Source organism: Euphorbia lathyris, chromosome 8 (assembly GCF_963576675.1).
Source record: "Euphorbia lathyris chromosome 8, ddEupLath1.1, whole genome shotgun sequence".
NCBI lineage: Eukaryota > Viridiplantae > Streptophyta > Magnoliopsida > Malpighiales > Euphorbiaceae > Euphorbia > Euphorbia lathyris.
The window spans coordinates 87,181,201-87,206,231 of NC_088917.1; the positions used below are offsets into that span (position 1 = coordinate 87,181,201).

At 36.1% G+C, this 25,031-nt stretch overlaps 2 protein-coding genes and 1 long non-coding RNA gene across 9 annotated transcripts; 2 read left to right on the forward strand and 1 right to left on the reverse strand.

The window, feature by feature from the left end:
• The first annotated feature begins 3,829 nt into the window (after positions 1-3,829).
• On the forward strand, positions 3,830-12,222 carry LOC136203576 (uncharacterized). 6 transcript variants are annotated; one of them, XM_065994770.1, is made up of 14 exons: positions 3,830-4,019; positions 4,207-4,238; positions 7,446-7,652; positions 7,877-7,946; positions 8,831-9,027; positions 9,128-9,203; positions 9,281-9,364; positions 9,450-9,529; positions 10,335-10,467; positions 10,670-10,729; positions 10,841-10,891; positions 10,980-11,138; positions 11,344-11,476; positions 11,774-12,222. In XM_065994770.1, exons 3-14 carry the CDS (start codon positions 7,495-7,497, stop codon positions 11,941-11,943), a joined length of 1,371 nt encoding a protein of 456 aa, XP_065850842.1. In that variant the 5' UTR covers positions 3,830-4,019; positions 4,207-4,238; positions 7,446-7,494; the 3' UTR covers positions 11,944-12,222. The 6 variants fall into 6 exon arrangements, with proteins under 6 accessions (XP_065850842.1, XP_065850841.1, XP_065850844.1 ...); XM_065994769.1 differs by lacking the exon at positions 4,207-4,238; XM_065994773.1 differs by lacking the exon at positions 4,207-4,238 and having other exon boundaries at positions 3,905-4,019; positions 7,634-7,652.
• A 219-nt stretch (positions 12,223-12,441) lies between these two features.
• On the reverse strand, positions 12,442-16,094 carry LOC136203575 (calcium and calcium/calmodulin-dependent serine/threonine-protein kinase-like). The gene is made up of 7 exons (XM_065994766.1): positions 15,394-16,094; positions 15,010-15,064; positions 14,824-14,934; positions 13,549-13,781; positions 13,252-13,459; positions 12,710-12,769; positions 12,442-12,618 (listed from the first exon to the last, which is right to left on the reverse strand). The coding sequence occupies exons 1-7, from the start codon at positions 16,092-16,094 to the stop codon at positions 12,442-12,444; spliced, it is 1,545 nt and encodes a 514-aa protein (XP_065850838.1).
• Positions 12,769-16,704, forward strand: LOC136203578 (uncharacterized). 2 transcript variants are annotated; one of them, XR_010674896.1, is made up of 5 exons: positions 12,769-13,015; positions 13,144-13,521; positions 13,596-13,850; positions 14,943-15,092; positions 15,215-16,704. It is a non-coding gene; the product is annotated as an uncharacterized lncRNA (long non-coding RNA). The 2 variants fall into 2 exon arrangements; XR_010674895.1 differs by having other exon boundaries at positions 14,943-16,704.
• The last annotated feature ends 8,327 nt before the right edge of the window (positions 16,705-25,031 follow it).

The window sequence follows — 25,031 nt, forward strand, 5'->3', positions numbered from 1 at the left end:
GTAAACTTTTTCAGTTATAGAATGCAACAACAGTGACATAACAACATTTTCCAAATCATCCCACATAGTATAAGCTGGATTAATCATCACATTATTAGCATCAGACATAAAATTTCCCTGAGATAAAAATTTTGGAGGAGGCGGAACATTGTTAGTGATATGCTCAAAGTAACGATGGTGTTTTAGGGTGGATACTATCGCCATCCTCCAGGCTTTGTAATTATTTGGGGTGAGTTTGATGTGAGTGGATGTATGAGTGGGAGGATTGCGAGGGATTGTAGTATGAGTGGTGATTGGTGGTGAAAATAGGGGATGACTTGAGGAAGATGGTTGTGCATGGGGCTGGTGAGAGTGAAAATCCGGGGCCTGATTAGTGAGGAACGAATCAGAATGGTGAGGAAGGAAGGATGAAGGCAATTGGGAGTTGTGGTATGAGGGAGGAGGACCAAACCCAGGTCTGATGATAGGGTAAAAAAAGTTACCTGGCTCCGATGCCGAAAAAGGCCGCACCTACTAAACAGAAAAGGGTGCGTGATTTTGCTGCCGCGGACGAGGAAAAATACCACCGTCATGATTGTCGAACAAGTAAGAGGAAGTGACTGTGGATTGTTCGGCGGTAGTGAATGGAGACTCAAATCTCCACCCTGAGGATGGCTGCAGCGATGAAGCAGATGCCGTCGCGATCGTATATTCAGTTCCGTTGAGGGAACCACCAGCCGGCAGGGACGACGCAGCAGACACAGCGCTGACCGGAAAAGTTTCTACCGCACCAATTGGTGCAGAAAAAATTGACACCGCCTCTTGATCAGTGTTGGCGGTCGTCTGAGTTGTAGGAAGATTGGCGGAGACCGTTGCGGAAACAGAACCAGATAAGTTCAAACCGTTACCTGCTCTTGATACCATGTTTGATTAAGGATTGACTGTGAAGCACAGTCGAGATAGGGGGAGGAAGTCGGACGGTGAGAGAAAGAGAGAGAGAGAGTTTAATTAGGTTAAGAATAATTGCAGTATTAATTTCCCTTGATTAAGGTTTCTATTGATAGGTGGTATTTATATTACAGATGTATAATCCTATCACACTACTGCAGAGAGTAAGTATAAAACTAATACACTACTAAGAGTAGTAGTACAAGTATAATTGTATAGGTATTTAATTCTAATTATACAGAAGATAATAGTAGAGATAATACCGAATATTATCTCTAACACTTCTAACGTTGATAGTTAGGAGTAAGTTTATTCTTAGTGTCTAAAATATTGTAATTTTTAACTTTAATGTTCACAATTAAGAATAATTTTACCTCTAATAAATTGGATAAATTTGACAAAGAATTCATTAAATTCATTTTTTTCAATAAATTTTGAATATGTTGGATTACAATTTTTTTGCTCGGTTTTTAACATAATCAATGTGTATAACAATTTTAAGAGTTGCAAGTAAAAAAAATATATTTCATGATATAAAATGAATCTTTATTATAATTAATTACATTAATATAATAGAAATATCAAATAGTATTTGATTACGTTTTAAATTATATATTCATTAGTAATTTGTATATTCATTACAAACCCCATCATTCAACCTGAGCAGAATTTACCATATATTCATTAAGTTATTTTTGCAATTTGGAAAAATGAGAAAAATAACTACAAATATGAAATACTTTCAATTTTCATTCTGATTTTTAATTATTTATATTTTAGATATGTATGACAAATTGGTATTGCCGTTTGTGGATTGCAAATTTTAATTGATAAACTTTATCAACTAAATTTGAAATTCACTCTTTGCAATAATTTTTAATAAATCATTTGTTTATTTATTTCATTAAAATTATGACGCATTTCCAGTCCCGTGCACGGGAGTTCGTGCTAGTTTTATAACTAAAGTTGTTCATTGCAATAGGCATATACTGATCAAGAGATATCGCACCCTCCACCTTCGGGGATAAGGACCATAATACTGGAGTACAGGCCAGGATGTATCATGCCACTCATAAAGAAGCTTTTGACAATAGCAAACACATCAGCACCAACAATATCCTAGAAAGACTGAAAAAAGACCCTAGAAAACCCATCAGATCCAGGATAACTACTGCTATCAATTGCAAAGACTGCCATACGAACTTCATTCATATCCGGGCAACGAGTAAGCAAATCATTATCCAAGTCAGAGACAAGATGTGGAACGACCTCATAAACTAGATCATAATTCTGCGGCAAGATCTCATCATTTTAAAAAAGACTTGAATAAAATTCAGCAATATGTGTCCCAATTTGATTCGGATTAAAAACCATCTCATCCTCAATTTGAAGCACCGAAATTCCAGAGGCAGCAGCTTGAATAGATGCCATACGATGGAAGAAACTGGTATTTCGATCTCCTTCCTTAAAGTTATCTAACTCTGCTATTGTCACGCAAAAAAAGCCTCATTTCTATGCAAAATATTATCCAAGTGTGCATGAGCATTCATCTCCTTATGATGTAGTTTAGGAGTAAACCCATTCTCAGAGATTTCTGCCTACACACGGGCCAGATCCGTCTCAGCATCAGCGAGACACATATCAATATTATATCAGTAGTAGTCAACTTTCACTACTAATTAAAATGATACGTGACTGCCATTTAGCTAGTTGAAACGACATGGTCAGTTAATTGGCAAAAACGTGTCTTTTCGGTTAGGTTGGTGGTAGCAAGTTAATTAGTTCTGACGTGGAGTTCATATTATATTTTCAGTGTCATTTTGTTCTTGAAGTCCTCAGAATGACTTATTGCTATACAATTTAAAGTTAGAATAATTTTAGGCATAACATCCATTTGGCTCCCTAAACTTAAATTTCAAAGTCAATTAGGACCTTAAACTATTAAAATAATCAATTAGGTCTCTAAACTAAGCAAAAATCATAAATTAACTCCTTATACTAGACAAAAATCATCAATTGAGTCCCAATCGAAAACCATTCGGTTGAGCAGGTGCATACCATCTTCCACAAACCCATTTTGAGCCAACATAGAGATAGTTACTGTCATTATGGTCAACGTCAAATAGTCACAGTTTCTAATTTTAGGATAGGACGATGACTCAATTGATAATTTTTGCTTAGTTCAAGGGTCTAATTAATGAATTTGATAATTTAAAGTCCTAATTGACTTTGAAATTTTAGGTCCTGTTTGACAATTAGCTGTTAACTATTAGCTGATTACATTTTTTGTTAGTGAATTTGACTAGCGGATTGTGTGAACTTGTTTGGTAAAACTTAGCTGATTGCTAATAACTGTTTGTGTAAAATGACAAATAAGGACATGACAAAACATTTATTTAGGATTAAAAAATATTAATTAAGGATAAAAATGTCCATAAAAAGAGATGGAGCAATAAACTAATTGAAAAAGTTCATAAAAAGAGTTTTTTTAAAAGTAGTTTTTTAGACCCAATAAACTCTTTCAAATCTCTCCTTACCAAATACAAGTTTGACTAGTCAAAATCTCTTAAACTCAAACTTCTAATTTTATTCCAAAAAACTTTTTACCAAACGAAGCCATTATCAAGACAAATCGAATTGAGTAAAAAAGTCAAGGGACAAATTTTACATTTAGAATAATTTTATCGAGACAAATCGAATTGAGTCAAAAAGTCAAAGGGTCAAATATTGCATTTAACCCCAAGAATAGCCTAAAGATAAGTTGGGATTGGACCAACGGAATTTGTAATGTCGATATCAGCTGAGAAATGTTTACTTTATTTGAATGGCGAGCTTTAAATTTAGTGAAATGACATCGATGACCCTGTATCTATACGAAGAAAGTATAAGTTGTCGCCCGAGTTCCAAAAATCTGTGTGAAGAAAAGACCAACTTGAATTGAAGCATACAAACAAATTAACCGCCTATGACTTGACTTGGAGCAATTAGCAAGCAATCTACAAATGCTATTTTATTTGTGCGATTATTGGACGAAGTTGTGTTCTCGGTGGCGTCCATTCTAGTTTCTAGCAGCTCCTCCTTCCATTTCTTCTGTATGTATTACTTCTGTATTCGTTTTCTGTTTTGCGTTTTTTTTTCTGATTTTATGGGGTTTTGGTTCGCCCATTTCTGTTTTGCTTGTTCTTTTTGCTAATTGATGGTATAGGCTATTTTGGAATTGGTTTTTACCTGATGACCTCTGTTATTTTCTGATGAACAATTGCAATTCTTATTTACTAGTGAAAGGAGCTAGAATAGCAGTGCAATTGAAGGTAATTTGTTGGGTTTTGTTTAACCTATTCATTTAAAAGGAGCTAGAATAGCAGTGCAATAGTATTGAAATGTTGCTTATTTGAATTGAGGATTATGTGTTCCGGAGGATTTTTAGTTTAGGAGTTAGACAAAATCTTTCACTGTTTTGTTTGGGAGGGAGTTAATGGAGGTAAATGAGAGTAAATGGAGTTTAATGGAGAGTAAACGAAGGTTAATAGAAGTTAAATGTTTACTTCCTTTTAACATCCAAACTCTAACCTCCAATGGAAGTAACGGAAATTCATTAAATGCTTTTATATTTGTGCGATTGTTGGACGAAGTTGGGTTCTCGGTGGCGTCCATTCTAGTTTCTTCACGGTAATTGGAGACTTTTGTCCAGGTTTAGCAGCTCATCGTTCCATTTCTTCTGTGTGTATTACTTCTGTATTCGTTTTCTGTTTTGCGTTTTTTTTTTTTCTGATTTTATGGGGTTTTGGTTCGCCCATTTCTGTTTTGCTTGTTCTTTTTGCTAATTGATGGTATAGGCTATTTTGGAATTGGTTGTTACCTGATGACCTCTGTTATTCTCTGATGAACAATTGCAATTCTTATTTAGTAGTGAGTGGGTAATTTATTGGGTTTTATTTAACCTATTCCTTTGAAAGGAGCTAGAATAGACTAGTGAAAACTTAAGTTCAGACTGAATGTTCTACATTTGCATTTTGTTTTGCCCATTGCAAACTTAGCAGGTATTGTAGTGTATGCTCAAGCCCCCTGTCTCCCCTGGATCTGTCCCTGATTAGAGATTGAACATTAGAATTTACTGTTCAGATAGTAAATGTAAGGTCTGTCTGAATGTTGTATGTTTGCATTTTGTTTTGCCCATTGCAAACTTGGCAGGTATTGTAGTGTATGCTCAAGCCCCCCTGTCTCCCCTGGATCTGTCCCTGATTAGAGATTGAACATTAGAATTTACTGTTCAGATAGTAAGTGTAAGGTCTAGGGTTTGTTAGCCGACCCCGAATCATTTCGGGACTAAGGCTTTGTTGTTGTTGTTGTTGTATAGTAAGTGTAAGGTCTAGGGCGAGCCTTTGCGCAACATTAAATGTTGTTGTCGTGTGACCAAGATGTCATGGGTTCGAGTCTTAGGAGCGGCCTCTTGCCCCCAATGCATCCTTGTGGTGGGACCCCTTCCCGGCCTTAGCAGAGGGACGCGTAGTTGAAGTAATGCTTTTTTATTTGGGCGATTATTGGACGAAGTTGGGTTCTCGGCGGCATCCATTCTAGTTTCTAGCAGCTCCTCGTTCCATTTCTTCTGTATGTATTACTTCTGTATTCGTTTTCTGTTTTGCGTTTTTTTCCTGATCTTATGGGGTTTTGGTTCGCCCATTTCCGTTTTGCTTGTTCTTTGCTAATTGATGGTATATGCTATTTTGTAATTGGTTTTTACCTGACCTCTGTTCTTTTCTGATGAACAATTGCAATTCTTATTTAGTAGTGAGTGGGTAATTTGTTGGGTTTTGTTTGACCTATGTCTTTAGAAGGAGCTAGAATAGCAGTGCAATAGTATTGAAATGTTGCTTATTTGAATTGAGGATTACGTGTTCCGGAGGATTTTTAGTTTAGGAGTTAGACAAAATCTTTCACTGTTTTGTTTGGGAGGGAGGTTAACGAGAGTAAATGGAGGTTAATGGAGACTAAACGAAGGTTAATGGAAGTTAAACGTTCACTTCCTTTAACATCTAAACTGTAACCTTCAAATTGGGGTTAATGCAAGTAACCGAATTATGTGTTCCAGAGGGAGTTAACGTAGGTAAATGAGAGTAAATGAAGGTTAATGGAGAGTAAACGAAGGTTAATGGATTCCTTTAACATCCAAACTCTAACCTCCAAATTGGGGGCTAATGGAACTAACTGAAATAAGACCAATTTTACCCCTACCTAACATAAAATTTAAATATACTGTTTTATTGTTATTCAACTCGTTATTTAATTATGACATCATATCTTTCAAACATCAATTATCCTTAAAATATTGATTCTGGTACTAATATAGTTACAAACAACCTGTCGAAATAACAATATTTAAATCTGTCAGATATAAATTAATCGCAAAAAACTTCATAAAATGCTTACATATTATGAAAATAAACTTACCACACACACCCGACAAAACTTACCTGTTTTGCTAATTGATGGTATATGCTATTTTGGAATTGGTGGTTACCTGACCTCTGTTATTTTCTGATGAACAATTGGAATTCTTACTTACTAGTGAGTGGGTAATTTGTTGGGTTTTGTTTAACCTATTCCTTTGACAGGAGCTAGAATAGCAGTGCAATAGTATTGAAATGTTGCTTATTTGAATTGAGGATTATGTGTTCCGGAGGATTTTTAGTTTAGGAGTTAGACAAAATCTTTCACTGTTTTGTTTGGGAGGGAGTTAACAGAGGTAAATGAAGGTTAATGGAGAGTAAACGAAGGTTAACTTCCTTTTTTTAATATCCAAACTCTAACCTCCAATGGAAGTAACGAAAATTCATTAAATTTTTTTTATATATGTAAAGTAAATTTGACTTTCATTCCCTGCCTATTTAGCCTTTGTTTGGGAGTTTGAAGGTTAATGAGGATGAGAGTTAAAGGAGGTAATGGAAAGGAAAGGGAAGTGATGGAAATGGAAGTTAAAAATTAACCTTGTTTGGGAGTTTATAGAATGTAAATGAGGTTAAAAGTTTAACTTCGTTTGAGAGTTTAAATATAGAGGGAAAGGAAAATTAAAATTACACTGCTCAGATAATTTTTTTTTAATGAAGTATACGTTACTCCCATTAACCTCTAATTTGGAGGTTAGAGTTTGGAGGTTAAAGGAAGTAAATGATATTTAACTTTCTATTACTCCCATTTACCTCCATTAACTCCCTCTCAAACTCTCAAACGAAGTTAAACATTTAACCCTATATGGAGGTTAATGGAAGTAACGGAAATTCATTAGTTTTTTTTTTTTATCTATGCAGATTAAATTTAACTTTCATTCCCTGCCTATTTAAACTCTCAAACGAAGTTAAACTTTTAACCTTGTTTACATTCTATAAACTCTCAAACAAAGTTAGTTTTTAAACATAACTTAATCTTGTGTTGATACTATATCTTTTTTAAAGAAGTGTCCCTTAGAAATATATTGTTTTCCTTGCACTAATTTAATTCATTTGCTGCCCGCATATTCAAAGTTACATTTTTGGGCAACCTTTAAGGAGGTTAAAGATACTTCTAGGACAAATGGGCAGTGATATTGAAGAGGATAGTTCATATCCCATGCCTGTGGGAAGACGGTCTGTTTTTTATTATGGTGTGGGCCATATGCTAAATGACATCACTGCTGCCTGCTGGTTCACCTATCTCTTATTGTTCTTAACAGATATTGGACTTTCCCCAAGGTATATCTTTGCTGATCAGTTTTCATAGAGTTTGTGATCTTTCTTAAAGTTTAGCTGGATGTTCTTGCGTCAGTGATTGTGTCTGTGTCTTTGTTCCTTTATACTGTGAGTATATCATACAAAAGGATTTATCCTGACTCCTATTATTATACTAACATATGCTTGTCATATGCCTATGCAATGTCTGCTCAGTGAGAATCTTATGTTTTGTTCAATTTTTACAGAGATGCTGCTGTTGTAATGCTTGCTGGTCAGGTCGCTGATGGATTTGCTACAGTATTAACAGGCGAACTGGTATTTAAAAGCAACACATAATCCGTCATTAGAAAATGCTGACACATGATTTTCCTGTGGTCTATTTTTCGTTTCCCAGTTCACTTAGAATTTTTTATTTGGTAGTAATTTTTTCGATATGTAATTGTCTAATGAATTTTCGCTTACCATGTGGACTTGTGGTTGTTTTAATTAACTTCTATGGAAAATTACATAGCTGTTTAAGTTGGTAGTCTTGTGTATGAACGTGAAGAGTCATGTCTCTCATGATTGTAAAAATGACAAATTGGAAGAGACAATTTTGTTTTATATAACATGAGAATACAAAGTTAAAAAATGCTAATTACGAACTATGGAGTTCTGTCGTTGTATTGTGTAATTCAAATGTTATGGGTGATTTGAGGAAATCGTTAATGCAGAAAAGATGAGAGATTATTGTAATGCTAAAGAATTTGCTATATACTATATAGTACGTGATTTAGTAAATTTCTCTGTTGCATTTGGAATTGCTGTAAGATTTGTGCAATTGCATCTCACGGCCCTTGAAGCTTTACTGTAGTCATGGAATTCAACTATGGGCTAAAAAATGTTATGTTGGTAAAAGTTTTCTTATGCTGACTAAACTAGGAATAACTTGCTTTCTTCATACCTTTCATCTTTCTTGACTATGCACTGTTAGGCAGATGTAAGCATAAATGCAGAATGAGGCATTGTCAATGTAGTTGCTTTTTATTTGAAATCGATAATGAAAATTGAATGGTGCAAACATCTTATATTGATTTGGACCTTGCAATTTCCTAATTCTTGTAATATTTGGAGTTTGTTAATTGTGAATAATTTTAAATGGTCCGAGTTATTGGATAAGCATTTTTTTATTTATCTTTTCCAATGCTTTTACTTGATAGATAGACAGGTTTGGACATTTCAAAATATGGCATGGTGCAGGATCTGTTTTAGTTGCCATTTCATTCTCTTCTGTTTTCGGTGGTTGCTTCCCTTGCAAAATCTGGGGTTCCTATTCATTGATAGTAGAAACAGTTTCTTATAGCGTGTTTGCTGCAATCTTCAATATTGGTTGGGCTTCTACTCAGGTTTCACACATGTAATTTCTTCTAACAGTTCAATATACATATGTGAGTGTGTGTGTGTTTTCTGTGAGTTGTGCACTACTTGCATAGTAATCCCTTATTGTTTTATTGAAGGTCTGTGGTGAACTGCATTTCTTTGAATTCCTCAAGCAGGGTCGTAATGGCAAGCTGTCGAAATGCTTTTACAATGGTCAAGTTTCTCACTGAACATAAATTTAATTTACACTTATGTTGAAGGTAATGCTCATTTATAAATGCTTTTTATAGGTTGCGAATCTGAGCCTCTATGCAATAGCTTTTGTAGTTTTCAATGCCACTGGTGCAGAAACATATGCTGATATAGAAAATCAGGTAACAGTTCACTTTCTCTATGATTCTCAACCCGAATATCAAAGAGCTTCTTTTACTCCTAAATGCATTGGTCATGATTGAACAGTACCGATGGATTGCATACTTGTCAATTTTCGTTGGATGCATCTTTGTAGGAATCTTTCTTCTTGGAATCAAGGAACCAAGGTATTGCTAAATTTCTAACCTCTTCCTCATTTCTTATTTGTTCTGATCAATACTTATGACCGATCATTGCTGAAGACCATTATTATTCTTTATTTGCTGATTTTATAAGTATCCTGTCATGAATGAGCTGTTGTGTTTAGAGTCCTAATTCGTATTATGTTTTAGAGTCCTAATTAGGAGTCATGCATTAATTAGTTTCCATCTAGGATTTGTTTCAGCTATAGTAGTTTGTCTATTTAGGATTCATGCATTAATTTGATTTCTGAGATAGTTAGTTACCATATAGGATAGGTCTTTTTTTTTGGAAGAGATAAAGGATAGGTCTTGATTTCTGCAATTAGTGGTTATTCTCTTTTCCTAATTAGGTGTTGTTTCCTATTCCTAATCAATTGCTGCTATTGCAGCCCTTGCTAGCATTATTCCTATTTTATAAATCTGTCTCTTCTATTTAAAGGGGAGATTATTAATAAAATAGCATCAGTTGAAAATCCAATTAAAATCTAAAGAGATTGCAGAGTTCTCTCTTAAGGAGCTCCTAAGAATTCTGAGATTGTGGGGTTCTCTCTTAATGAGCCCTTAACCGTTTCAACAAGATAGGTAAGGGAAGGAAGACTTTTAAGCAGTCTTTCCTAGTGGATTTTAGGGCGCAAGGTCCCATAACAAGATCCCAAACCTGTGTTCATAACATATCCTTGTATTCATTCTGTTTTCTATAGCATGAGGGATCATGTTGAACGTTCATGCTTTGGTGGTTTCTGTAGTTACTGCTACTTAATTGGACTAATGGACTTCCCTTTTAATGTAGATTAAAGAAAACTCCCCATGGAATTGGAAATAGTTGTACAAGGATATCATGGACTTACTGGTTCAAAAAGCTTCTATACTATCAAGTTGGAGTTGTATATATGCTTACCAGACTTGTAACAAATGTTTCACAGGTCAGCTTGCATTTCTTTTATCAACATAGCTCATACTAAACATTTTATCCTTCTTAAATTTCACCTGAGTTGCAAGCTACTCCATTTCCAATATTTGAAACTTGGGTAAAACTGAATTCTGTGAGGATATCCTGGATTGATATTTTGCAAACTGGCCTTCTTTTCAAGTTGCTCATATATCAAGATGACTTTTTTTCCTCAGGCGTATCTTGCATTCTATGTGATTAATGACTTACAAATGGCCCAATCTGCTAAAGCCTTGGTATGTACAAAGACATTACCTGCATTGACTAGACAAATATGTGTGCATATATGCATGATTTTGATTTAGAATACAATTTAGTTGATGTGCGTTTGATCGATGGAATTGCAGGTGCCTGCGATCATATACATCAGCAGCTTTGTTGTATCTATTGCCATGCAGGTGGTCCTCATATGTTGACTTTATCTAAAATCTCAAGTGATTTATATCTGTTGATAGCTTTTATGTCAATAAAATATCCATATTGCAGGAAATCTCTTGGACTGGAGAGCGCCTGAAAGCCTACTATGCTGCTGGATGCATTATGTGGCTGTTTTGTGGTTCATGCGTCGTAATATTACCTCAAAGCATGAGTGGGTACATGTACGTGATATCCATATTTATTGGGATAGCAAATGCTCTAATGACGGTATGATATGAGACTCTGCTTTCATTTCTGCTTCATGATGCATATTATCGGTGAATTGATTTTTTAAATTATTTTTAGTGTTTAATGGTCACTATTAACTGATATTTCTATCGTGCAAGTGAATGTCTACTAATTGAACTCTAGTGGCATTTTGGACATGATTTGTAACTGAAGATGACATCTTTTATACAAATGTGAGTAACAGGTGACTGGAGTAAGCATGCAGAGTGTTCTAGTTGGTTCAGATCTCAATGGCTGTGCATTTGTCTACGGATCTCTAAGCTTCTTAGACAAGATGTCATGTGGCATTGCACTATATGTTCTCCAGTCATTTCAAAGTAAGTTTTGCTGTATATACTTTTAAGTTATTTCAAAGTAAAGTTTGTACAAGTTTTTGTGTAGGAGCCTTTTATCCCATAACTGAGGGAAAATGTAAAATAAGACTATGTAATTCATGTCTTCTATTTGATCAAGATCAAATACGACCCTAGTTGTTTCACTAAATTCAGCTATCTTGGTTACTTCAACTAACGTCAATGAAGAATCATAATATTATGATGAGATTGCAGATTTTCTTTTGACCTTTTTGTTGCATCTGCACATGAGATCCTCAGGCTTGCTTTTCTGCATTTCAGGCACATCGCCCATAGTCGAAGATGAGCTCTTAATGGGGCGTTTTTCAGTCACAAGATTTGGCTTGGGGCTAGTTCCAGCTTTCTGTTCACTAATCGGGGTTGCTGTTACATCCACTATGAAACTAAATTCGTCATATTCCAAACCCATGATGGAACCACTTTTGGAATGACAATGAAAAGCCAATTTTTTGTTAACAACTGCAGTGTGTTAATTTAACTTCTGCGCCTCAAGCGTCTAGACTCGAATAGGTTGAAGTTCTATAATTATAGGTCAGTCTGCAGGGCATATATCTCTTAGAATTGATGATCCATATTTGTTCTATTGTTGTAGAACATTTGGTCATTTGATAGTTGTCTACAATGTAACGTAATAGAAAAAAATGACAGTTATTTCTTGTAATTTTTTGTGCTATGAAAGAAATAGAAATTCACTTATATATTCAACATCATTTTTTAAGTTCAACGAGGTTACTCACTGAAGGACGTGTTTATGGTGAAACTGATCTGAATACATTGAAGTACATGATTCTGTGATTTCTGAACTCTAGTTTGAGTAGCAATTCGGAAGACTAGAAACTCATTCTGTTACAGTATCTATTGCCTATTACATGAATTCTCAAATAAAATGTGGAAAAAAGCGACAGCATAATTGGAAATCGAATTCACCTTTATTGTTGACGAAGCTTGGAGAGGAGAAGATCATTCAGTGAGCTGTCTCTCTTCATGGCAGCTTTGAACTCATCGAAGGTGACTTTTCCATCATTATTCGCATCCATCTGATCAAATATTTCATCCAGTTTCCCAGGGTCTGTTATATCTGCTGGAAGGCAGTCCTCTGGCAAAGCCTGCATCCAGGTAAAAAAAAAAAAATATTGCTGTCTTACTTTTGAAGCATACTGAACAAGCAAACAGAAAAAGCAAGAGAGGTAACTTTACCCTTAAAAGAGATGCTACTTCCTCCTTTGTTATGCATCCAGATCTATCTGTATCATACATCTACATATGTGAATGAGAAAATTAGCTATATTATTTTAATTGCTCTGAACTCGTTTCTGGTCTGAAATTCATATTAAAGATTCATGTTGTTTTATGCTCGACTTTTGGTAGTTTTTGCAATTTTAGTTGCAGACTATATGGATGTAATAATGGTCTTGAAAGTGGTAAAATTCACATTTATTCTTTGATTTTCTGGTTGCAGAATTTGTGAATAGAATGGTCATGGAAGTTGCAGACTATATTATTGTAATTGCTCTGAACTCTTTTCTGGTCTGAAGTTCATACTTTTGGTAGATTTGCCAATTTTAGTTGCAGATTATATGGACATATTAATGGTCTTGAAAGTCGTTTGTGCTTTGATTTTCTGATTGCAGAATTTGTGAATAGAATGGTCATGGAAGTTGCATAATTTTGCAGAATTCATGTTGGTTTCAGTGATTTATTATTTCTGCAATTTGTGAAAATGATAAGAAAGGGCGAACCTGGAAGCACAAAAGCAGAGCATCATCTCCTTTAGAATTCCGAAGGCTTGAGAAACCACAAAGTATCTCTCTCATGTCAATTGTTCCATCCCTATTGTCATCGAATAGATCAAAGATGCGAGGTGCTAGAGGGATTAACGAGGACATTTTCATTGCTTTCAGCAGCTCCTCGAATTCGGATAGAGTGGCATTATCGCCTTTTGCACATCTGCACTTAGCAAAAGTACATACTACAATGAGCTTGACAAATTCTGGCACTCGCAAAAACCAGTAATTAGCTTTAACTACTCTACTCACAGGTTTTTAAATTGAATTCTGAGATTGTCTAGTTCTTCTTCCTTCAGGTCATGTGAGCCTAGTAAAGACTTCAGCTTCTTTGTTCGTAGGAAAACTCTGCTACTCCACACACTAGCTATCGCTGCAGCGCGGAGTTTTCGACGGGCATTGAATCTCTGCAATCTGGTAACAATCTCAGGGTCCATCTGTTCTACTTTTGCAGAATCACCTATAACCCATGGGTGGGTGAGGACCTGTAATCGCAAGTTGAAAATCGAAGGAATTGGAGATAGATAGTTGGAAAGAAACTAATAAAAGTAAAGGTAAATAATTTATTAGTACCTACATTTTTGCTTTTGCTTAACATACTGTTTGATCCTCGTATTTTAATAATATATTATATAAGTCATTCTAGGGTATTTCACACAAATTAAGAATAGAGTTAAATTAATGAATTTATATTGGTTAAATAAAAAATATTCTCTCTTATGTAATAGTTGGAGAATAAACGTTGGAATGTTCAAAAACACATGGACCAAGACAAATTTAATGCTTAAATTCGTGGAAATCTAGAATGACTCATTTGGGGAAAAAAAACTAACTTGCTAGAATGACTTATAAAGTGGAATGGAGGGAGTACTATCTAGTTCTTAACTTTTTTTTTCTATTCAACAGTTTAGTCCCTCAAATATTTGAATTATGACCTAATACATTCTTAGTCCCCCAAGTTGTCCAAGAACTGCAACTAACCCATGAACTTCAAAACGTTACAACTAACCCCCTCAACTTTCTTATTTGGAACAAATAACCCTTCAAATAGGTTAATATATGTGATTTTGAGAGTTTTTTCTGCCCTTTTGTTAGTGTATCAGCAGATTAGTTATACGTAGCAGCAAATATTTTGGACATCTTTTATTTTAATGTTGTGTTGAATGTTGTTTTTGGGTTTAGAAGTTATTTGTTCCAAATAAGCAAGTTGAGGGGTTATTTATTCCAAATAAGCAAGATGAGGGCTTATTTGTTCCAAATAAGCAAGTTGAGGGGGTTAGTTGTAACGTGAGGAGGTTAGTTGTAACTTTTTGAAGTTCAGGATCAGTTGCAGTTTTTGTATAACTTGAGTGGGCTAAGGATGTATTGGACCTTGAATTATTAAGCAGTGTAGTTCCTCTATAAGAATAAAACTAAAGTTAAGGACTAAACAATGTATTATTAATACAAGAACTAAACAGTGTTAGGGATCATGTAGAGACTAATAAATTATTTATCCTAAAAGCAATGAACAATCAGTGTTCTTACATCTTGAGCACTAGGTCTCCTATCAGGATCCACTTGTAGCAGATCCGAGATCAATTGCTTTGCAGATGAAGTAATGTTCTTCCAAGTCTTCTCATAGAAACTGAATTCACCCTGCGCAGGTAAAGCATAAAATAATTGAGAAAGTGCTGTTGAAATTGGAAAACTTGAAGAATGAGTTGAACATACAGCCATTATCATCTGCTGCTTCTGCTGGTTTGATTGCGCGATGAATGGCGGATAACTGAAAATGTGGCAGAAAAAAAAATCCGGTAATGTTACTGCCAGATATTAATATATGAAGTGGACTTTTAACCATAAGTTTGAGTTGTTGGTTCAATCGATTCCCTGACCAATTGGTTAAGGGCAACCCCATTTGTTGATTAAATTGCAGAACATGGTAATATGAGCATGTGTTGTGCACACTTCAAGCGCAGTGGACATTCGCGTGTGGAGGTTTGTCAGATGTTAATATGAAGTAGAGTTTAACTACCATGTTGAGTTTTTAGTTCAATTGGTTCCATGACAGTTAGAGAATATGGAAATTGTGGGTTAAAACAAAAACAAACTTACCCGGAGAGAAGAATATATAAAATTACTCCCAAAGACCACATGTCACTTTTGGAAGTTATTCGGCCCTGAAGAAGAGCCTCCGGCGAAACATAATCAATGGAACCGAACAATCCAACAACCGGATCAGTGAATTCCTCAACAGAACTCAGTCCAAAATCCATGATCTTCAAAGTAGAGTCATCCTTTTCATTCAAGAAAAGACAATTCTCCGGCTTCAAGTCCCTATGGACGATATTAGCTCGGTGAATAGCATCTAGTCCTTTTGCAATCTGCCTAACAACAGCTGCAGCTTCACGTTCAGAGTAGCTTCTATCTCGAGCTACAATCCGATCAAAAAGCTCCCCACCGGAACAGTGCTCTAGAACAAGATGCACTCCATTTTGATCCTCATAAACGTCGTAAAGGTCAATTACATTAGGATGAGGCGACACGTTTTCAACTATCTTTCTCATAACCAGGATCTCATTAGTAAGCAAGGCATCAGATATTGAAACTTGCTTCCATGATTGAAAATTAGTCCGAGAAAGTCCGGGTTGAGGAGGAGGACCTGTTATTCTTTTGAGTGTCTTGATTGCTACAATGCTTGTTTTATCTCCAGTAGAGTACTTGTTGATTCCTCTTCTGACAACGGAGAATCCGCCTCTTCCGAGAATGTCGGAGATCTCATATTCGTCTGAAATTTTTCTTGATTCCTGTCTCATGGATAATAATGGCTTCTTAAAGTTTTTTTTTTGTTTTGCAGAGAGATGAATAATGGAGGAAGTGGAAGATGAGTTTGTTTATTCAATGAAAACGCGGATTTACATCAGCTTAGAAGAGATTCTGCATTTGTTTAATGCCATTTTTAATATAATAATTGCCAGAAGGAAACAAGAAGAATAATCTCCAAGAATAGCTGCTAAGCACCAAGAGACAGACAGAGTCAACTAAACCTTTTATATTAATTAGGACTTGATTTCTCACGTTTGTTTGTAGTTATTAGGGCTCTAGCCGAGCAGATGATGACCGACTCGGCATTTGGCTTGGTAAAAGTATATTTGGATCGATTTGTAAATGAGTCGAGTTTGAGCACGATTAGGGCTATAAATGAGCCGAACTGCTTATGAACGTCGAGCGGCATTCGGCTCGATTTATAAATGAGCGAGTTTGAGCATGATGAAATTAGGCTAGAAAGCTCATGAGTAGACTGGTTATAGGTTCATGAGCACTTTTGATTATAATGTTCATGAACATGGCCGTGAGCAAACTAAGTTTGATTATTTTTTTAATAATAGTATTTTTATGAAGGAGGAAATGTAAAACTATATAGTTTTATGTTAAAGAAATTTCAACTGAATTATAATAATTAATGCGTTGTTTATGAGAAAAGTTTGTGAATAAAATTAACGAGTTGCTCGGAAGTAGCTTGTAAATATGATGCTGAAGGGCTAGTAGGATATTTTGAAAGTTCGGAGACAATCAAGTTTTTTTTTTTTTTTTTTTACAAGATGTATTAAGCTTTTTTGGGCTTATATTTTTTATAATTCAAAATTCCTCCCTAAATCCCTAACTAGAGTTAAAATTGTCCAAAATCAATAGAGAAATTCATAAGTAATATTATATATTTCATAGTCCAAATTTTGATAGGGATAAATTAAAAAATAAAATAAAATATATCCCTAATACATAGGAGATGTATCCTTAAACCCCTAACTATAGTTAAAATCGTCCAAAATCAATAGAGAAATTCATAAGTAAGATTACATATCTCAAGTCTAAATTTTGATAGGGATAAATTACAAAAAAAACCCCTAATAGATAGGAGATGTATCCCTCAATCTCTAACTAGAGTTAAAATGGTCCAAAATCAATAGAGAAATTTATAAGTAATATTACATATCTCGAGTCTAAATTTTGATAGGGATAAAATAAAAAAAAAAAAATCCCTAATATACAGGAGATGTATCCCTAAATCTAGTAATCCCTAACTAGAGTTAAAATTGTCCAAAAAAGTGGTATCCATCGCCATTCGACACAACTTTTAAGGGGCTTTGGGGAGACTGTGGATGCGTGCAGTTTTTCGGAAGTATGTATGCTGGGGTATCCGTATACGTGGGGGAGAGGCAGTGGTACGACCCACTTTGTGGAGGAAAAATTAGACCATGGTCTAGCATCAACAACTTGGCAATTCCTTTTCCCTTCGACTTCGATCCTGAACATTAAGGCCCTATCTTCGGATCACTCGACACTGGTATTAAAACTGACAGCATTAGTAAATTCTGGAGGAAGGAGGTTTCGGTTTGAAAATTGCTAGAGTAAGGAGGCGGAGTGTAAAGGAAAAATTCTGCAGGGATGGAACTCTGCTCCTACGAGTTTACTACTGGGCCGTTTGAAGAGCTGCGGAGAATCATTGCTCAACTGGGGTGATGGACTCTGAAATGAATCCAAAGAGAATCTCCATTTGTGCAGAAGATGAATCCGACAGTTGTGCTATGACAGATTGTTGGGCTTATGGAGACTAATATATATAGGTCCAACTGAAGCGAAGGGCCCAACTGCAGCGATCCAACTGGTTAGGGTTTCGGGAATATAAATGTAACCTCTTTCTCTGTAATCTGTATCTCATTCATTATAGTGAAATATCCTGGCTTGGTAGTGCCCCCAGACGTAGTCATTCTAATCGAGTGGCGAACTGGGTAAATAATTCTTGTGTGCTTGGTTGTTTTTCGTTTTTTCGTAATTGCATTTATTCCTAACAACTGGTATCAGAGCAAGGGTAATTACGATGGGAGACAGAAAAACCCCTGTGGAGAAATTCGATGGTTCGGATTTCGGTTTCTGGAAGATGCAGATCGAGGATTACCTGTACGGTAAAGATCTGTACCAGCCTCTAGGTGAGCAGCCGGAGGATATATATGATGAAGAGTGGAAGTTGTTGGACAGAAAAACGATGAGCGTGATTCGCCTGTCGCTGTCTAGAAACGTGGCGCATCATGCGGTGAAGGCAAAGACCACGAAGGAGATGTTGGAGATCTTGAGTTCGTTGTACGAGAAGCCTTGCGCGGCAAACAAAGTTCATCTGATGCGGCGACTGTTTAATCTGCAGATGACGAAGAATATATCAGTGGCGACGCACCTGAATGATTTTAATATGACAATCACTCAATTAAGTTCTGTAGATATTGATTTTGACGAAGAGGTATTAGCCCTAATTCTGTTATCTTCTTTACCAGAAAGTTGGAGCGGCACGGTTACTGTCCTAAGTGCTTCAGCAGGGAAAGAAAAACTTAGGTTTGATGATGTCAGAGACTTGATTATAAGCGAGGAGATTCGCAGGAAAGAGTCAGGTTCCACATCTGGATCAACCTTGAATGCAGAGAATCAGGGCAGGTTAGATCGCAGGTCAAAGCAGAATCATGGCAGGTCTAAGTCCAAAAGGAGAGGGAAATTTGTGAAGGACAAGAGCCACATTAAGTTCTGGAATTGTAATGAGAATGGTCATTACAAGAGTGAATGTAAGGCACCGCAGAAGGAGAAGTCAGTGAATTCAGCCAGCGAGGATTTTGGTGATGCGTTGATTCTGAGTAATTCAACTGCAGAAACAGCAGCAGAAGCCCTGGTATTGAGTGTAAGAATTCCTCTGGAGTCTTGGGTATTAGACTTAGGAGCTTCGTTTCATTCATGTAGTAGTGCAGATTTGATGGAAAACTATACCCCTGGGAAATTCGGAAAGGTTTATCTTGCTGATGATGAGCCTTTGGAGATTGTAGGGAAGGGAGATGTTTCGATCAAATCCCCGAATGGATCTATGATAAAGTTGTCTGGAGTAAAGCATGTTCCTGGCCTAAAGAGAAAGCTGTTGTCAATTGGGCAAATGGATGATGAAGGTTATTGTATAATCTTTGCAGGTGGTGCTTGGAAAATGACCAAAGGAGCCATGGTGGTTGCCCGTGGTGAGAAGGTTGGATCGTTGTACTTAACAGACAACATTTTCAATAGCATTGATGTCGTGAGGGAGAATGTCGATGCAGATTTGTGGCACTGTCGTCTTGGTCACATGAGTGAAAAGGGGATGAAAGTGCTATGTTCAAAGGGTTTGTTGCCGGGTCTAAAATCTGTTGATCTTGGGCTGTGTGAGGATTGCATCTTTGGGAAGCAGAAAAGGGTCAGTTTCTCTAAGGGTGGCAAAACTTTGAAGAAAGAGAAGTTGGAGTTAGTTCACAGCGATCTATGGGGTCCTGCACCTGTGAAATCTTTTGGTGGAGCTTTATATTACATGACCCTCATTGACGACTCCACGAGGAAAGTGTGGATCTATTTTCTGAGAAAGAAATCTGATGCTTTTGATTCCTTTCGAAAATGGAAGGCCCTGGTTGAGAATGAGACATGTTTGAAGGTAAAGTGCTTGAGGTCTGACAATGGTAGGGAGTATGAGCTTAGGGAATTCAAGGAATTCTGTGCTGAGAATGGAATTCGCATGGAGAAGACTCTGAAAGGAACTCCTCAGGAGAATGGAGTTGCAGAAAGAATGAACAGAACTCTGTGTGAGCGCGCTAGAAGCATGAGGTTGAAGTGCGAACTTCCGAAGACGTTCTGGGCAGAAGCTGTTAACACTGCAGCATTCTTGATCAACAGAGGGCCATCGAGTCCCTTGCAGAGTGGCATTCCTGAAGAGTCTTGGAGTGGCAAGCAGGTAAATCTGTCATTTCTACGAGTATTTGGATGTGATTCATATGTTCATATTGCTCCCCTTGAGAGAAGTAAGTTAGATGCGAAGTCTATTAAGTGCAAGTTTATTGGATACGGTGGTGATGATTTCAGATATCGGTTCTAGGATAGTCAGAACAGGAAGATTATTCGCAGTCGGGATGTTGTTTTCAACGAGCAGATGATGTACAAGGATATTTTGGGCGCATCTGATACTGCTGATGCAGAACCAGAGGTCGTGGACCTAGACATCACAAATTCTGGTGGGAACAAGGAGGCAATTATGGAGGAGACAGTTGTGGAGGAGGTAGAAGAACCCCAAACTCCACCGGTTACACTACGCAGATCCACTAGAGTGCGTAGAGCACCTGACAGGTACACGCCTACTGTTGGGGTTTAGTGTCCTATAAACAATTGTTCTAGGATACGAACTTAATGTAAATGAAGTGTTCTTTATATCATTTGTTTTAATGAGATATATGTTTTATAACTATATAAAGGCAATCCCTTTTAAGCACTAAATAAAGTCTAATAAAAGGAAATCCGTAAGTTTGTTTTAAAGTGATTATAAAGTGTTCATACAAGCATGAAGTGAGACAAAACTTTATAATAAACTAATAAACTTAAAACCACCCCAAGTCAAGTAATATGTTTAGGATTGACATATCACTGCTGAGACTTGCATGTAACAATGTCTTCTGTCCGACAGAAAGCTGATCTCACAAGCTTCATATATATAGATATTTGGACAGTTATATGGATCCGATGAAAAGTAGTACATTAGGATTGGGGACCCGACTTGAGATAACAGGATGGGTAGATTCATCATTGTCACCTGTTCATCTCATTAGTATTAATAGGTATAAATTATCCTCAGACTCAAAGGAATATTAATTGGTATTATGGATTACGGAATGTGACGCTTTGATCCTGTTGTAACACGATCCTTAACAGAGATGACTCTGGGGTGTGAACAGCAGAGGTTGGGTATCATAGGAAGTAATTGCGGGATAGTTATATATTGGATTGAGCATTTATCACTCCCGATAAATGGGAGATATGTTCATGGATCGCTTGTGGAAGTCTTGACTCTAAATCCTTGCAAGGTGATAGCTTAAGAATGAAATTAGATTTCTCTTAACCTATCTAATTGGAGTTGACTCGGCCAAGAACAAGTAAAACGAACGTCTCGCTATATGTGACTTGACATTACCCATAGTCATAAGATTCAGTTCAAGGACGTAGTTGATAAAGGATCGAATTATACCGTACCTAATACTGAAAGGTCAACGACAGAATCAACCTGTCTTCTTATAGCTCTAGGGGAATGATTACGGACTTGCTAATCACATACTCTGTATATCATTCCGTTATGCAAAGATTAAAATATAATTCTTTGAAAATTAATTTTAATAAGTTGCATACGGCTAGAAGCAATAAGAACCTAATGGGTCACACATAAGACTTGGAACCCAAAAGAAAGACAGATGTTAATTAATTGACGGAAGCCCAACTGAGCCCAATAAGGCCCAGTGACTGTAGGGGTCGAAATTTATGTATAATAAATACATAAATAACTAATTTGATTTTATCTATTCTAATTGGATTAGGGTTATGAATTAAATTAATTAAAGGATAACTAAGTTAGGATTTTTAATTAGATTAAATTACTCCCATTATTATCGAATAAGGTTGTTGTTATTATCTTTTATATTTAGATATATTAATAGATAATAATTAAGAGTTCTATTCCGAATTGAATTCTTATTCAATAATCTAATTCTATCTAACTAAGGATTAGATACAAGGAAGATTATAAATACCCCTAAGGGATTTTCGAAATCCCAAGGCTTGAGAATTTCGAATTCCACACTAAGAGAGAGAGAGAGAGAATTTCGAACCCCCTAGCCCGAGGACGAGATTTTCTACCGCTTTCTTCCGTTCAATTGATTTTCATCTTTCTTTCTTTATCCTTGATCTTGTGTTGATTAATTAGAGGCAATCTATTTTGGTTGCTACTCAACGGTTGATTCTAACTTGATCTTATATTTGTTTTGTTCTGTGCTCGGGAACTCGAAGTAAGAGTTGTGGGCACTTCGTTTGCAACGGTAGATAGAACATCTAAAAAGTATTTCTTCTTATCCCTCTTTATATGAAATAACGGTTAACAGATCTTGTGGTTTATGGAAATAGGTTAAAATTTTTATATTTCCGCTGCTATACGTTAGCCTATTTATCCAACATTGGTATCAGAGCCATCGTTAAATCCGTTATTTCATATATGAAAATTTAGAAGTTTTTCAATCAGATTGAATAAATATTTATAGTTAGGTTAATTAACAAAACTGTTTTGATTAATTAGTTCTAAAAGATAAATAAGTTTTAATTAATTGTTAATTAAAATAAATTGTGCACATGTTCCTAATAATTTCGGTTGATAATCATTATAACAAAATCTATTAGTTTTATGGTTAGATGAATAAAATCAGTTTTATTTATTCTAAAAGATAAAACGGAAAATCTATGATAGTTTTTCCTATTTTCTGAAAATCGTTTTAAAACCGTTTTAAAACTGATATATATATATATATATGTATATGTATATTTTATAAATATATATAAAAAATAAACAGTAGTTCGGGTCGCGCCATACGGCGCGACCCGACTACTGTTACACGGTTGCTGCCGCGCAGCAGCAACCGCGCGCAGTGTCTGGCTGCCGCTGCCGCAAGGCAGCGGCATGTCCGACGCCTAGGGCTGCTGCCAAACGGCAGCAGCCCGACCTCGGGCCCGGCCCGACTCCCACCTAGTTTTAAATTGTTTAAAACTATTTTTTAATATATATGTGTATATTTCAGAAATTAATAGTTTTCTGTTTTGATTATCGAATGAAAATTTATTTAAAAGTTTGTTTTACCTATTCGTGAATCAAAGTTTTAAATGAATTAAAATCAAAATTATTGGGACATGCATAATTAAAGTTTTGTGTAGTTAAGATAACATAAAAGACACGAAACTGTTAGAAGTAAAATTGGATGAAAGTTAAATGATGCATTAATGTGATTAACCCAAATATTACATAAAATAGTTATGTAATCAACCAATTAAATTTATTTAATTGAGTCTATGCATGTTTGGAGTTATGGACATATTTGGACCCTCTTTAGTCTTTTGGTATTTTTGAAATAGGGTCTGCGAGTCCTGTCTTTCTACTATCTATTGTAATTTCTCCTCTCATCTAATTCCCTTCAATTTAATTGAAGTTTTCTTTAGTAGTATAGAAATTAATTTGTAATTTCAAGGCGTCATGGAGAAGACGGAGGACCTAAAGAGAAATATATAATAGTTAGTATTTCCCTAGGTTTGGCCTTTTTATTCCGTCTTTGGCTCGACAGAATAATTTAGATGATATGTCCATAACACCAATGTATGTGTCTGATGTATGCTAAAGCAAATCAAGACTAAGTTAGATTATGAGACCTAAAATAAAATCCCTCATTAAAAAGTTAAGTAAATAAGCAAGTTATTAAAATCGGTTGTCCCTCCTTAATATTATAATTCAGCCGGCAGTACTGAGGGCCTTTGGGTTGTTGGGTAAACTCAAGCTCGGGGTCTTACGGTAACACCTAAATTATCGAAAATCACTTTTCATAAATATGGGGTAATACTTAAATTAGATTATGATAATTGGATGGGTAAACTCATGTTTTCATAAACTAATGGACAACACGATTGGGATTAATATGAATAGCATATTAGTTACTAATGTGGTTAGTAACCCAATAACCTAGGAATCACATTTAAGATGTGATTGATTACATGAATCTACCTAACGAATGAGACTAGCTTGTTGGGTAAACTCAAGGCGAAATCTCAGGAGTTAGGATCCTAGCTCACTAAAGGATTTGTGAAATTCTTCGAATTAATATGGAGGGCTATTAATTTGACAAAATAGTGGGAGCAATCTAAAATAAACAAAAGGCCTATAATTTTAGATTGATATACTTTAAAACAAATGAATAACATACGTTTACTCTTTCTCACTCTCAGGTTTATATAATCACTCTTAAAATCATGACTAACACCGATCTGCAAAACATAATTACCGATAACAAATTGAACGGTTCAAACTTCACCGACTGGTTCCGTAACCTCAAAATTGTTTTGAAGTTCAAGAAGAAAGGGTATGTACTTGATACACCGATACCCCCTTACCCAGTGGATGATGCTCCCTACCAATAATATTATGCTTACTTGAAGCATAAGGCTGATGATGATCAAGCGGGAGACATCATACTTGCATCGATGACACCGGAATTACAAAGGCAACTGCATGCAGATATGGATGCCTATTCCATGGTCAAGCACCTAAAAGAGTTATTTGTGAATCAAACTCGGTGCGAACACTTCGAAATAACAAAACAGTTATACAGATGCAAGATGCAGGTGGGCATATCTGTTGTGGCGCATTGCGCCAAGATGATTAGCCTTATCACCAAGTTTTCTAGTATTGGAGATGCGATGGACCGTGAACTAAGTGAGAACTTACTGCTTCAGTCCCTCCCCGAGAGTTACTCGCAGTTCATCATGAACTACCAAGCGAGTGGCTTGCAAACCTCTCTTGAAGAGCTTGCAAATATGCTCGAGACAGTCGAGCCCAATACAAAAGAAAACAAGGAGATATCAGGCCTTACTATTGAAGGATCAAAGAAGAGGAAAGGGATCTCTCCCGATCCAAACCATCCTAAGAAAGGCAAGAAGGCCATGCTCACCGAAACGATGGGAAAGGAAGTTAAGAAGCCCAAAGGTAAGTGCCACTATTGTGGTGAAGTAGGGCATTGGAGGAGAAATTGTTTGCTGTACCTAGCTACCCTCAAGAAGGGAGAAGCCGGGACTTCAACATCTGGTATGTTTTATATTGAAATAAATACAATTTCACAGTCTGAACCTTG